Below are 15,750 nucleotides of genomic sequence, written 5' to 3'. Positions count from 1 at the left end.
TGTTAGTTCAACAGACTGAATGGGTCGGCTGTAGTCTGGACTAACAATTGCATTTAGGCCAAGATTTATAACAGGAATACAAGTGCAGAGGTACCAACATGTCTTTCACCCCCCGGGTGTTCAGTGTAATTGCTGCTTCAGTATCTGTTAAAGAGATGAGGATTTTAGATAATTACCTTTATGTTTATAAAACCCCAACAAGTTGTTTAAGGGAAGCTTTGTTTATTTGAAAATCAGATGCATAAACACGGTTTTAAAAAATACAAAACTTCATGACAAATTTTAAGAAAGTCTAACCACCACGAGATACAAACTGGTCTCTGTCTTTTCTGTGTTGACTAGGATAAACTCCACAAGCTGCCTTGGAGTCGAGATTTCCTACCTGTAGGGCACAGATGGACAGCGATGGCAGATCCACAGACTAATCTCGCCCCTGAAATCATTCCCTTGGAAATTCTGATGGCAAACAGAAGCCCTTTAGAGCAAGCAGTAAATGCTTGTTTCAAAGTGGGGTGGCCAAAGTGGGGTGGTTTCGTGGTCCTTAATGCCCTCTGGAACTCCCCTCTGGTTTGACATATACTGATCGCACAGTTTTCTAGAGGTGATCAAAATGGCCTTTGGAGGTTGGCAGTAGAGCATCACTTTCACAGCTCATATTTCCTTTTCTTGAAGTTGTTGCTGTCTACATGCTAAGAAGGAGAAGCTGACCATCCAGCTTATCTCCATGTGCATAGCTAAGATGTAGAAAAAGTTAGCAGGGACTGCAGAAGTATTGGCTCAGTTGTAAAATGGCTTCCTTGCAACTTTGTGGTTCCATCAAACCTCCTCCCATATTAATTTTTACATGGACTGAATAACCCACCCTTCCAGAAACATAGTTCATGCAACCCAAGTTTGCATGCCATTGCTCTAAACAGTTATGGACAGACACCCTTCCTAGAGATGTCACAGTGTTTTATCAGGCACTGTATTCTCATGCAGGGTCTGGGTGGATGGGATGAGTTCTATATGTACTGCAGAAAAGAGATGCTGCCAATGAGTCTCTTCCTGCCCCATTTGAAATGGCACCTTGTACCTCAATAAGCATGCGCCTGGGAGAATTGGGCAATTGCAGCTTTCACTGTGTATTCTCAGATGCATGGGTTCTCTTCATGAATTTCAGGAAAGGAACAGTAGGCTGTCAGTGGATATGGAGTGACTTTGAGAATAACAGCATCTCTGCTACTACCAACAAATCTAGATTAATTCCAATAACACAGATTTTCCAGTGATGGAGATGGAGACATCCTCACTTGAGTTTAATTTTATTTTGGTTATGCTCAAAAGGTCAACTTTGCCTCGGTTGCAATGGGAATCATGCAGTCCTAGCCAGTAGTATAGCTAACTGAACCATGCTGGGATCTGAAGTTCATGATTCCCATCCCTGAGCTAGATTGTGCTCCTGATCTCTCTTTTTTGAGTGGGGAATGGGAAAAAGGATAAGCAAGCGCAATAGGATCCCTGTATCTGTGGGAGTAGATGTTTCCATACTTGCACAAATGTGATAATGGGGAACCCTATTGAAAGGAATCACTTCTGGTGGAAACGTATCATAGGACCTAGAAATGCTTAGAGACAATACCTCTACGTATCTCTAGGTCTTCCAGCATGACTCTATGTTCAAATGCGGGCAGAATCATACTACAGAATTGCGTCAGAGGACCTAGAAAATGCCTGGGGAGAACATATTTTTTTGGAGATGGGTAAGTCAATCCGCATATACCAGTCCTGCATATATGAGGGTCATACAGTATCTGTCCATTTTGCATGGACAGAGAAGATGAGGGGGACTATGTGGAGGAGAAATCCCATACAATTCTTTCAAATAATAAATTACAAGTATAGAAGTTACACTGAAAATAGACGTGTATAACTAGCACCTGATTGGTAGCAAAATGAGTATTTTTGAATGGTCTTTGTAAAAGTAGACTTGCATGGTGAAACTGAAAAAAGCAAATGTAGGTGCATTTAGATCTCAGACTGTAGGCCCCAGCAGCCCTAGCCAGCATTGCTAATGGTGAAGCATACTGGGAATTGCAGTCCAACATCTGGAGGGCTACATGGTTGTCCTCTAGTTAAGCAGAGGAGGCAGCCATAGAAGAACTTCAGCGATTCTATGCTTTGAGATTTACAGTGAGATATTCTGGTTTTAAAATATGGTCTAATCTTTCCCTTTAAGAAGTTTTATTCAACAGTCATTTCTCCTGATTCAATAGGATTTACCTCTCTGTAGGTTTAAGAGTTCAACCTTGGTCTCAGATCTGAAAAATCTGTCTAAATGTGGAAATAGTAATCAGTCACCCCTTTTCTATAACAATGCATTGCTGCGACTAGAATCTGCTGATGTACACTTTTGTGTTTACCTGATCTCAGGTAGAAAATGTTGCCATTGGTTATGGCATGAAGCCCTTAGAGAAAGACAGGTTATGACATTGTTTGTTTGTGACCCTTGATCACAGTCTTGAAGTAATAATGAACACCGGGATTCCCGTTACTTTTTCAGATATCACATCGCTGTACACTTCCTCGGAGAAGGAGAATCCGCGTTCGCCTGTTTCCGGATGCTCTCTGTCAGAAAACAAGGATACAGATCCATTGGTATTTATGACTTTTTCCATGGTGTCTGTCTTAGACTATGTTAACTCCCAGAATCTGCCTCCTTAAGTGGAAGAGGGACCTAAATCAGTCCCCTACAGATAGAGCGGATCTAGTTAGATCCAAGTGAGCAGCAAGGCTTATCTGAGAGGAGGTCCTCCTTTAGGTATCCTAGGTCCAAAAGCATACTCTGTGGGGTGAGAATCATGTGGTTGTCCATGTGTTGTTGGACTGTGAGTTCCAGCAGCCCCTATAGCCAGTGGTAATGTATGCTAGGTGTTACTGTCCAACAACATCTGAAAGGCCATACAGTACTCATCCCTGATTTAGACCCAAGACATCCTTAAAGGTAATTCTGCAAATAACCTATTGCAGTAAGTAGTCTCTGATGGAACTGGAACTTGGATTTCCAAAGTGAAGTCGAAGGCTTTCACATTGGCTGGCATCCATAGTTTATTGTGGGTTTTTCAGGCTATGCGACCATGTTCTAGAAGAGTTTATTCCTGTGACTGACATCTTCAGATGCTGGTGAAACATCAAGAATAAACTCTTCCAGAACATGGCCGCATAGCCTGAAAAACCCACAAAAAAATAGGAATTTGGATCATTGGCTTTTCCATAGTCAACCAGGCTTAACCATGATTCATTTTCTTTGGGTTATAATCACAGAATCATATTAAGTTGATGGAAGTCTAGATGGTTCAACGCAATATGGAGGGTCCATGCTTGCCTTACCTGCCAAGTCGTTCCTCCCAATGCCCACCAGGCCTTCATATAGCCCTTTGACTGGGTTCTCCCCTGCCATGACGATGCCATGGAGCCAAATAAGCAACATCCTGTGACCATGTTCCTTGTAGCTTTTGGTGCCTGGAATGAAGAACAAAGTACAGTATTGTTTTAATTGGTTTTTGTTTGTTCATCACTTCAGGAGACCTTGCTGGGTGGGAGGCGATACAGTCAATAATACCTGCCCATTGGTGCTCGATTGCTCTGATGTGCGCCTCGGTGAATTTCCAGTAATGCGCCAGCTTCTTCCACTCACTGGGTTTGAGGTATTTTGTAGCGAGCCTCCACATGACCGAACGAATGTGTTGCGTCTCCAGCCGGTGGTCCTGCTTGAAAGTTAAGTGCTTGGCTACCCAGGAGTCGGAGTCGCTGTTCAGATTATCCTGCAACAAATGGTCAAGGTTTCTTTCAATAACCTTAGCAGCACATCTCATATGCAAGATATCAGTCTATTTTTTATTACTTTATTTTTAAAGAAGCCATTCATAGAATGATAGAATTGTAGTGTTGGAAGAGACCACAAGGGTCATCCAGTCCAACCTCCTGTCATGCAGGAAATCACAATCAATTCATTATTCTGCAACCCAACTTTAAATCATATTGACTGCAAACTATGCACTAATTTGGTAACTCTGCCACCAAGTGAACAAAGATACTACTGCAGGCTTCAAATATGCACATACTTGAAACTGCAGACGCTTTGTGCAAAATTACAGATACTGTGTATGTGTGTACACATACAACCACAACTACAGCCCCAAGCTGCACATTCTTAGGGTCCCCATGTATGTTCACGTTAGGGTCTGTTCTTGAAGCTATTGCTCTGACAGTCAAACGCATATTCTTTTACTACGATAGCATGTTCACCTACCTTTTCCCATTTGTAAAACCGATCTGCTTTGATGACCATATCCGCCAGGTTGATGTGATTCCCGCGGGCAGCAATATCTAGTGATGTTTTCCCTTGCTGCCATCCAAGGGCGAAGCGGGGGAAGAAAACATGAACAGTAATCATACAAGCAAAAAATTAAAATTAAAAAAATCAATTAATCATATTTTAAAGTTAATGTACAGGAATTAAGTGACTTCTTTCATATCTTGAGAACGCATGCCCCATTTGCCACTGATGACAGATACGTATTTTGTGAGCGGTTTTGTAATCTTGCTCTTGCAAACATTTTGGTGGTTGTTTTGGTTTTAGTATAGGAAAGAGGTTTTCTGGAATCTGCTTGCAAATAATTGCTTGAAGGAGGGAGATGCGAATGTAGTTTAAAGAGAGGATCAGTTTTCCCCCCCTTGAAACTACAACAGTCAAAAGTACAACTGCCTCAGTTTAGTGAGTTCAGGCTTGATCTGTTTAAGGACCCATTTGTTTGCCTTTTTGGCCATCCATGGTATCCTCAGCACTCTTTTTAATAGCTTTCTTCACTGTCCAGCTCTCACATCTGATGGGGAATATGATAGCTTGGACGAATCCTAGCTTTGATATTCAGTTTAATATCTTTGCGCTTTAAGATCTTGCTTAGTTCTTTCAGAGCTGCCCTTCCCAATCCTAGTCTTCTGATTTCTTGACTGCAGTCCCAGTCTGATCAATGTTTGATCCAAGGTATGATCAATCTTTATTTCAATTTCCTCATTGTCTATATCAGCGATTTCCAACCTGTGCTCCATGGAGCCCTTAGGGCTCAGCGAGTCAAAAAGGCTGGAAACCCCTTGTCTATTTTGATTTCTCGTAGCTCCTCTGTGGACATGATTTTTTATTACTTAATACTCAACAATAAGTCTGCCTTAGCACTTTCTTCTGAATCTGCCTGCTAAAAAATGGATGTTTTAATGTGTTTTATATACGTTGTTAGCTGCCTTGGATCCCACTTTGGCAGAAAGGCGGGATAAAAATAAAATAAAATAAAATAACTAAATAAATACAATAAAAAAGAACCAACGAACCAATTGCTCAGTGGTGAGCCTGTATGGATCTCAATCCAACTGACTTGATGGCTTTATTCTTTCTGGGACTACCAACAGAATTTAGGTCCATGTGGAACTGTTACACTTGTGGAACTCCATTTTATAAGCCATGAACTGAATGCATCCATTGAACAATGGCTTAAAAAGTGTAACCGCATGTTTAAGGGAACCTACACGAATGCATGACGCCAACAGCATTCTGGCCAGGGTTTCTTTTTTAATTAAACGGAGTGCAGAGGTGGGTATAACTAATTTAAAAACTGAATTGCTGTTAGTGGAGGTGACCAGGAAAGACCATTCATCTCCTCCTCCCTGAAACACAAGGGGGGAAAAGGAGATCTGAGAAGTCAAAGGATGGGACTAAGGGCTGCAAAAATGGCTTTGGAGGTCCCATGGAGTCCCAGGAAACATATTGGAAGGGTACACAAGACAGGGTCTTCTCAATGGCTGCCCCTAGGCTCTGGAACTCTTCCTTAAAGAGGAAGGAGACTGAAATGGCTTCCTCCTTGCACTCCTGCCTAGCAAGTTTTGTGTAAGAGGATAATTTACCTTGTCTGTTAGTTTTAAATTCACCCCAGCAATCAGGATAAGCTCAGCAATGTCTTGCCTCCCATACTCTGCAGCAATATGGAGAGGACTCTGCTGCCTCTGGGTAAAAAAAGAAAAATAGCAAGTCTTAATCTGGTTCAGGAGCATTTTTGTCTTTACTAAAACCCCATGATCTACCCACTGGATCACTATCCAGCCGCTTTGAATTAGCTCCCCACCAAAACCAAGTCAAAAGTAAGAAAGAAGGTTGTGTGTGTGTACTTGTGGAAGAATTTATTGCACTAGAACTGCACTTGCATACTCTCCAAGAAGGTTCACTGACTATGCAACTATTTGTACACCAGCATAGTGCTTTGACACATTTCTGCTCATGCTGTGATATTTATTTCAAGACTTCATCTATGATTTCTTTAACAATCTTATCTCTATCTCTTAGGAGACATCTCTGAGCTGTCTGCATAGTATATGTAAAAAGCAACCAAACGTGGTATTTATTAGATCTTTCGTCAACTGGCGAAATCTTACATTATCAGGGATGTCCAGGTCACATTCGGCATCAATTAGGAGTTTGACAACAGTCAGATGGTTATGTAGCACCGCAATATGCATAGCTGATGCATTTTGCTGTGGAGAGAAGCAGTGACATGAATATTAATGTCCAATTTGGCAGAACTGAAAGAGAAAGCATCCTTTGAGCTGCAGCAAAGGTTGCTTCTTCACCTCAAATCAGGTATAGCCATGGTATGGAAGCATAATTTAGGAGGGAAAGACACAGCCCTCAAGATTATATTTTATTGAGATCTATATAGTTCCCCATCTTTCCCTCTGATAGACTCAGAGTTGGAAGAGACCCCAAGGGCTATCCAGTTCACTTCAATTCTGCCATGCAGGAATACACAATCCAAGCACCCCTTCCAGCCTCTGTTTAAAGACCTCCAAAGAAGGAGACTCCACCAAAACCCAACCTCTGAACTAGAGAGCCAAAGCTTTTGCTGCTGGTCACATTTCCGTTGGAGCAGGACTTCTTCAAAGGAAGCCAAGCCATATCCGAAGAATGAGTATCTGTCCTGTTTATTCAGAGGAACAAAAACACTCCAGTTGTCATCTGCTTCACATTACTTACATAATTCAATGCATCTGTTTGGATTCCTGCATTGATCAGGATTCTGGCCATGTCTTCGCAGCCATTCAGTGCAGCGTAATGAAGGCAGGTCATTTTTTTCTAGGAGAGAAGGAGGCATTCAGGCAGCCTAGGAGGAGATCATCCGGGGACCTACAAATGGCCTTAAGGCCTTCTGTCTACCCAATTCTCTTATTTTTGCTTTGTTTTGTGTTGTCAAGTCAACTTTGACTTATGGTGATTCTATGATAGAGAGACCTCCAAGAAACCCGGTCATCAACTGCGCTGCTCAGGTCTTGCAAACTCAGGGCAGTAGTGGGTTCCTTATCGCAACAATTCACTTTTAGTGTGATTTTCTGCTTTGCTATGCCTTCCACTTTACTATTTTTTCCGATGGGTCACAGTGTCTCATGATATGTTCAAAGTAAGACAGCTTCAATTTAGTCATCTTAATCTTTATATATAATAATCATAACAATCCCTTATTAGCAGCCTTAGATATTTCTTATCACTCTCCCTGACTGCAGACTGGGAAATGAGAAATTTTGGAAGAACAGGGTTTGAACCTTCGCTCAGCCATGGAAACTCATTGGATGCCTTTGGGCAAGTCACACTCTCTCAGCCTCAGAGGAAGGCAAAGACAAACCCCCTCTAAACTAGTCTTGCCAAGAAAAAACATTGATAGGTTTGCGTTAGGGTTACCGCAAGTCGAAAATGACTTGAAGGCACACAACAACCCTAAACCACTAACCTGAGTCTGGGCATTGATGTCAGACCCGGCTTCCAGAAGTAGCTTTACGCAGTCATGATGTCCTCCTTCAGCAGCCAAATGCAGGGCAGTCAACCCTTCCTGGGAAGAGTGGGGAAAATAAGAATGATTGTATTCATGGTGGCAAGAGGAAGACTGACCTGTTTCCATCTATTGCTTACAGAAGAAACTCATGCTGCTGTGCTTACTCTTTTCTCCTCCCTCTCCTTGTCCTGTCCCTCTTTCCTTTTGCGTTATCTCTGTTAGATTGTGTGCATACAGAAATGGCTATCTTATCTTTGGATTTATAGAGAGCACAAAAAAACATAAAGCTGTTTTATCACCGACATCATCATCATTATCCGCCCCATGTCTTGTCTGGGGAATCTCTTATCTTCAGATGTTGTTGGACTCCCATAAGCCTCATCCAATATATCAATGGTTAGGGATGATAGCAGTCATAGTCTAGTTACCCTTGGTGGAACATAGGTTCTCCATTTCTGTGTTCAAAATGAGCACGAATTTCTATGTGGGGAAACAACCCACCTGATACAAAACAAGGGATAGAAGACAATGCAGGTGGGATTTGGAAAAACACATGCAAATTGAGACTGAATGATTTTCATTCCCTAGAGCCAGTGCGATTTAGTGCATTGAAATACAACCTTGGAGTTACATGCCCCGTTTCCAAAGTTTACTTACTATATTCTCCTCATCCAGGTCCATTCCAATTTCTACAAGCTTCTGAAGCACCTGTGCATGACCGTTCTTGGCAGCTAAATGGAGGGCTGTGTTCTTCTCCTGCAAATCAGTGTAGTATCCACCATAAATAAGAGGAAGGGAGACCCAACAGTTAGGAGAGTTGGTGAATTCCTTCTATGGCACAATAAATCAAGGGACAAGCTAGTTAATCCTCCATTGAAAGGTTGGGTCAAATGCACTCCATGAGGTCTGGTGGAAAATACCATCAAATCTTCTGCAATTCTATAAAACCTGTGACTTGTCTACATTGCCTCAATATATTAATTTGCATCTGCTTCAGACACCTATTGACCATTCTTGACCAAACTTCAGCAGCTTCCCAGGTAATGGAGAAACAGAACTACATATTGGTGATAATGGACTCCAGTTCTCAGGTGAAATCTCCAACTGGTTTCATGCAGCAACCCTGGGGATAAGATTGAACCTTGGGGGCTGGGAAAGCAGCAGTTGGGAGATGAACCAGAATCTTCTCAAACCAACTGGAACAATGGTAAAATAATACTTTCCAAGCCTATGCCTGTAAGGGAGTCCAAAAGGATACCAGGGTCGGTGGTACCAAATGGTACCAAGAGCACAGAAGAGCTAACAGTTGTTCTCACTGAGAAGTGATTTGGGAGATAGCCATTGTTTGAGAAGCAGGGTTAAAATGCAGCAATTCAACAAATGCATTCCCATTCCCAACCCTTGGCATACCTTGTCTTTAACGCTACATGTGCAACCAGAGGCCACCAGGAACTCCACCACCTCGAGTTGCCCATTCTCTGCAGCTAAATGAAAGGCAGTTCTGTCCATCTGTAAGGAGGAGGAGGAGGAGGAGGAGGAGGTAGAAAAACAGCATCCTTGCTAGCAGCCCGTTGTAAACACAGTTACAAGGCCAGGACTATCCTGGGTCTTGAGATTTCACTGGCAAAGCCTAAGACTGAAGGATGATCCCCTTGTGATGTTACAGGACATGGGTGCTGATCATAGCATCAAGGAGGATGTGCTAAGCATCAACCCCAGTTGCATCGAGTTCGGCATATAAATAAAAAAGAAAACACTGTCTAATGAAAATTAATCCATCCCTCCCAAATCTCTTCCAACATTTCACAGGTGAAAACTGGGACACAAGTGGCCAAGCAACATCAGAGTGTGATTAAGATGGCAAGCATTTTAAATAGGGAAGAATACACAAGCTGGAAGAGGCTGCAGCAGTTTGCTTTTCCTAAGTCTATTCAGATGGGCAAGATTCCCCCTTCTCCTCTGTCCCAGACTTATTTGAATGCAAACAACTTTTGTGCTTTGCTTTGAGCTCAGTTTGCACCAACAAGACTAAGCTGAGGGCGAAGGGGGAAAAGTTGGACATTTTAAAACCATATCAAAAAGTGGGATTAATCAGGACTGTCTCTGCCAAATCAGGACAATGCAGAGCTCTTACCATGTGATTCTTTCTCCTTGGCCTGATCATTCATCCTTTCTCGCAAGATTGAAATATGCAAAGATTTGCATCTTGAGTCCAAAGCAGAACTTGGAAAAGGGGCTTCTTAGGACTACTGCAACTCCCCAAATCCCCACAGGCAACCAGTGGGATTCTGGGAACCGCTATTCTTTTTTAAAGTCATGTTGTTCCAAGTCTAAGGCTTGCGCACCTTATCTTTCTTATCCAGCCGCACATCCTCCAGATCTTCCATAATGAACTCCATCACCTTGAGGTGACCTCTTTGGGCCGCGCAATGCAGTAGGTTGTGTCCATTCTGGAAAAGGAAGGACAGGAATCAGTTCCCCAGATATGGACCAAGGAACTCTTGGCTCATTTTTTATCAGTTTACTCTTCCACTTATTGCCTTTCAGAATCACCTTTCAAACTCAGAGGATGGGAACGAGGGTCATTTATTAAAAAACGGGATCATGGCAGTAGGCCGTAACCCCCTCATTTGTCAAAGTGTTTTGTCTCCTCAACAGCAACAACCACGGCATCAAAAGCTCAGTTTTCAAAAAGCCACCAAGATACTGAAGTTTAGGTAAGACACAAAGATGTTTCAATGTAATAAGTTAAAAAGCCAGATCATTAATCAATTGGGAAAGCTCTACAATCAGTTGTCATAAGCTTTAAACAACTTTTAAAAGAGAAAGGACAGAATAGCAAATGTACTGAAGATGGGAACTGCAGAAACCCAGGTAAGGCGCCAGGTAAGGAATGCAACCTGAAAATGTAGAAACTCATGTGTAATGTAGGGTGAATGTAGCTGCTTTTTTTTCTTGTAAGCATTATGAACTTTGCCATCGGTAATCATCAAGTTGAATTTGAGTGCAGAAACCCCTCCTGGAGGAAATCCCTTCCCTCCATGGTTATCTTTTACAACCACCATGTAATATCTTGTTCCTTTCAAGTTATTCATTACAAAAAAGAAACCCACGCAGAGATGCATTCTCTGTGGTTGAAGGCTTTATGCAAATAATGCAAGGCTCACCCCTTAAACAAACACTGCCAGCCCCACAGAGGAAGATGTCATGCTTTCTGGTCTATAAATCCCCCACGCCACTAAGGCGATGTTCACAGACATTTCCGCATGCCTTAGATGCATTTCCTAGCTGTCTCAGTCCAGGCCAAACAAGTCCAACAACAAACAAGGTTTGGTTTTATGTGTCTGTAGAGGAGGAGATAATCTCTATTAAACGGATAGTCACCGTAGAAATTTATCCACTTTTGGGTGCCATCAGCTTTGGAGAGCTAAACCACTCTGACTTTGAGCTGATGTAAAAAAGACATAGGTTTGCAGCCTATTATTTAAAATATATATGTGCCTCTGTGTGTGCATTATTAGCTATTAACTTTGACTGAAATTCAGCATGGGACTTACGTCTTCCTAAGTAGATTTACATTTGCAGGAAACAGAACTGAGCAGTTTTTGAATGTCTGTATTCACTTAAGGGCTTCCGTGATATTACAATATACAGGTGCCTGCTGCATAATAGTAGCCAGAGGAGTAACTTATGAGCCAGGACCCTGATGTGCAATGGCACCAATACACATCAGGAGACTCACAATGTGCTTCTGGACACCAGCAAAGAAGTGCCAGACTACAACAGAAGTACCCAATGTGTCATTGTGTTGAAGGCAATGTTGCCCAACTGAAACAAAGCAGAAAATATGCAACTGAATGCATAAACAAATGTGCACATCTGCAATACATGCGTATTGCAAAATGCACATTCATGCGCATCTCTGTGCATTCTGCAGTACACATCCATGCACAAGCTTGTGTGCGTGTGGAAATGGCCGCACCTTGTTTGCACAGCTGATTTTGGCACCAGCGTTGACCAAGATCTGAAGGATGCGCAGATGGCCGAACCAAGCAGACAAGAGGAGGGCATTCATCCCAAACTGGGTAGCCAGAGAGAGACAGAAGAAAGGTCATCCTGATTCTGGAATAAAATGTCAATTAGTGCGCAGGTTTGTTGCCCAGTTTGCAATGAGGAAAGTGGTGGGGACATTTTCTAGGGCAAGGGCGGGCAACTGCACAGGCAACAGGGGCCATTCCCATCCCTTTGCCCACCATACAGGCCACACTGACATGTTTTGGTGATGCATGACTTCCAGCCACCAATCTGGCTAAGTTTCAGATGATTTTTTTTTCTATTTAGATTTTTTTAAAAGTAAGTTTGGGATCTCTACGTATTGATTTTACCGACTACTGCAACTATATCTTTGACTTCTTACATTATCCTCATCATTGACGGAGGCGTCATGGTCCAAAAGGAGACGCACGGCTTGTTCGTTCCCTGCTCCGGCGGCCCAATGGAGAGCAGTCCTGTCTATCTGGAAAGGAAGGGAGACATTAAGCAAAAGAGAGAGAAGCGAGAGCAGGCCTTGAGGTACCTTTAGAGTATTTAGAGACTGGATGAGAAATGAAGTCCAGACCCTGCTAGACGGATAGTTACTCCTGCAATCCCTGCAAATGCACACAATGAGTACCTACATTATTCTTGGCTCTGATGTCCACCCCTCGCTTGACCAGCTCTTCCATGCGCATGGTGTCATTTCGTTTGGCCGCATCGTGGAACTCTTTCTCCGAAAGGAGCACTGGGAGGAAGAACATGGTGCATTAATGAACTTAACAGGTCAGGGGTGCTAAAAGAGAGACAGAAATGAAATTCTTAACTAGGACTAGGGGACCTGGGACCGTCTGCAATTGCTTTTTGGACCCTCCAGTTGGCCAGGGACGATGGAAACCATAGTTCTTGGGTGGGCACCAGGTTGGGGGAGCCAGGCATCATAGCAAATCGTACTTAATCCATCCATTAATACCTTTAGAAAGCAATGCTTCTCAGCAAAAGGGCAGTTTACATATCTCCCAATGTGACTCATGGCCAGTGTTTATAGACTGCATTATAGTATAGACAGGATAAACAGTACTTTCCCCAAAAGTAACCACAGCGATAGGGCAGAGATCAGTGTGGATTTACACAGCAGGGATTGGAAAGGGTTTATATAGCAGGACAGGCTTCGCTCCTTACTTCCGTGATACTATTTTTAATGCTTTCTTTAGAATAAATAAAAAAGAAGAGCTGCGGGCAATTCCTTCTATTGAATTTTGCCTGAAAGAAATTGATTTGAGCACTGGGTCAGGACTTTCGGAGACCAGGGTTTGAATCCTGGCTTGGCCACGGAAACCCACTGGGTGATATGGGGCAAGTCACACTCTCTCAGCCTCAAAGGAAGGCCAGGAACAAATCCCTCTGAACAAACCTTGCCAAGAAAACCCCCAGGATAGGTTTGTGAGCTGTTTTGGCATAATGGTTGGAGCAAGCTTGGACTAGAACTCTAGACAGCGAGATTCGAATCCTGGCTTGGCCATATGAAATTATTATTATTATTATTATTATTATTATTATTATATTAATAAAAATAATATTTTATTTTCTTACATCCCACCTTTCTCCCAATATAGGGGCTCAAGTCAGCTTACAACAATTCAATTGAAACATAAATACATTTATATAAATAATAGCAATACAATTGGAGTATAAAACAATACAATTTGAAAACATTAACACACACACACACACACCAATTAAACTCTGTGAAAACCCACTGGGTCACACTCTCAGCCTCAAGGGATGGCTGTGGCCAGCCTCCCTCTGGAAGAAACCTTACCAAAGAGACCTCCAGGAGAGGGACCCCCCCAATACGTCTTGAAGGCACACAACACACAACAGCAATGCCTCCTATTCCTGGTGCCCCTCTTCCTCCCTCCAGCAGCCCCCCAAGACCCCTCTTCCTTGCATGACACGTGTCTCCCCACTCACACGTATCCTCCTCGGAGGCCAGGTCGTCCTCCATCGCCTTGTGTGGCCCACTACCGGAGCATCTCTGCTGCTTTGCTGCAGTGAGGGGCCCAGGAGGGTCTCTGCTGGGGAGGCTCTGCTTTGGCAGCTGGGGCCAGGATTCGAACTCAGGTCCCGGGAGGGCAAGATGCTGGACAGCGACTGGGCTGCGGCTGAGAACAAGGCAGCGATGAGGAGCCTTACTCCTCCTCCTCCTCCATCCTCTTCCTTTGGATGCTATTGCTGCTGCTGCCTTGCTTTCCTTTCTCCTCCTCTTTCTCCAAGCTGGGCTTGTGGGAAATGGGCTAAAAATAGTCCTGGAAACCTGGATCTGAGGTTTCACTTTCAGATCCTTCTCCCTCTCTCTGCTTCAAGTCAGGAGCCACTGCTTCCTCATAGGGTACCCCCCTCTGTGTCCTCTTTTATGGGGGGCACTGATCCATTTTCGGGGGGGGGGGAGAATGCCATAGAAAGATGCATAGGGTGAGGTTTGGAGAGTGGCTCTAGTCTAGGATGGCTCCCTGTGCCCTCTCCAAAACATGCAGACATGTATGCACACAACACTACAGACTCCTAAATGTGGAAGGGGACCCCCAAAGGGCATCCAGTCCAACCCCATTTCTGCCTTGCAGGAGGACACAAGCAACCAATGGTTGGAAGGTTAATTAATACATTGGGAAATCCTATCATAGTTTCATAGAATCCTAGAGTTAGAAGGGACCCCCAAAGGCCACCCAATCCAACCCCATTTCTGCCATGCAAGAAGACAGAATCAATCAATGATTGGAAAAGTTAATCAATACATTGGGAAATCTTATCATTGTTTCCCAGAATCCTAGAGTTAGAAGAGACCCCCAAAGGCCATCCAGTCCAACCAACCCTCTTCTGTCATGCAGGAATAGGCAATCTGTCAATGACTGGAAGGTTAGTCAATATACTGGGAAATCCTATCATGAGGGTCCTATACATGGCAGAAGATGGTTGGACTGGATGGCCTCTTTAGCTTTTGCATGTTTTTGTATGTTAACTTATATTATTTTAAACAGATGGTTTTAATTATTTTTTAAATTTGTGTGGTGAAGTTTTTGAGATGTTTTTATCTTGTGAGCCAACTTGGGTCCTTTCCTGGGAAAAAGGCGGCATAGAAATGAAACAAATTGTGGGTCCCTTCCAACTCTGCCACTCCATGAATCTAGGAATGGATTTTCCAATCTATTGACTAATCTTTCATTTGTTGATAGATTGCATATTCCTGCATGGCAGAATGGGATTTGTGGGTCTCTTCCAAATCTGGGAATATACAATCAATCAATGATTGGAAGGTTAGTCAATAGATTGGGAAACACATTGGTAGATGCATAGAATCACAAAGTTGGAAGAGAGGAGTGACTTTCCTATCAATGGGGATCCAGTGCAAATCTACTGTGGATTAAAACCTGGAGCATCCATGGATTTTGGTATCCAATCCTGAAACCAAACTCCAGCGGATACCAAGGGCCCATTGCACAAAGTACATAACATACAATCCATAATTCATAATATACATTTTTGTGTGATGCCTTTCTCTTTTCCCATGAACAGCCACAGAGAGGGTTAACATTAAATTAACAATCATTCTCGGATATATGGAATATATCATTAATTACATTTTTTTACCTCTTCGTTTAAGCTGATTTGGGCTGGCTTGCTGTAGACAAATCTGTAGCCTTCCCCCTCTCCTTCTGTTAAAATTCAAATTGCAAGCGCCTTGGAAACAAACTCACAGCCCTCCATCTCCTTCCAAAGCTATTGCCATGCAGTTAAAACCATAAATGCAGTTGGCTATATGATAACTTTGCCTGGGTTATGTTTGGGATCCATTTACTAGGCACAGTTA

General features: G+C 43.0%; 1 protein-coding gene across 3 annotated transcripts; it reads right to left on the bottom strand.

The window, feature by feature from the left end:
• Positions 1–1,735: 1,735 nt before the first annotated feature.
• ANKDD1A (ankyrin repeat and death domain containing 1A) lies at positions 1,736–14,204 on the bottom strand. Of its 3 annotated transcripts, XM_042477202.1 has the most exons (15): positions 13,857–14,204; positions 12,527–12,630; positions 12,268–12,366; positions 11,833–11,931; positions 10,196–10,300; positions 9,261–9,359; positions 8,508–8,606; positions 7,809–7,907; positions 7,061–7,159; positions 6,463–6,561; positions 5,938–6,036; positions 4,292–4,387; positions 3,602–3,803; positions 3,370–3,501; positions 1,736–2,607 (listed from the first exon to the last, which is right to left on the bottom strand). In XM_042477202.1, exons 1-15 carry the CDS (start codon positions 13,888–13,890, stop codon positions 2,546–2,548), a joined length of 1,527 nt encoding a protein of 508 aa, XP_042333136.1. In that variant the 5' UTR covers positions 13,891–14,204; the 3' UTR covers positions 1,736–2,545. The 3 variants fall into 3 exon arrangements, with proteins under 3 accessions (XP_042333136.1, XP_042333139.1, XP_042333138.1); XM_042477205.1 differs by lacking the exon at positions 13,857–14,204 and having other exon boundaries at positions 11,833–11,972; positions 12,268–12,362; positions 12,527–12,616; XM_042477204.1 differs by lacking the exon at positions 13,857–14,204 and having other exon boundaries at positions 12,268–12,362; positions 12,527–12,616.
• Positions 14,205–15,750: the final 1,546 nt, after the last annotated feature.

Source organism: Sceloporus undulatus, chromosome 6 (genome assembly GCF_019175285.1).
Source record: "Sceloporus undulatus isolate JIND9_A2432 ecotype Alabama chromosome 6, SceUnd_v1.1, whole genome shotgun sequence".
NCBI lineage: Eukaryota > Metazoa > Chordata > Lepidosauria > Squamata > Phrynosomatidae > Sceloporus > Sceloporus undulatus.
This window is presented reverse-complemented; position numbering and strand designations above follow the sequence as displayed.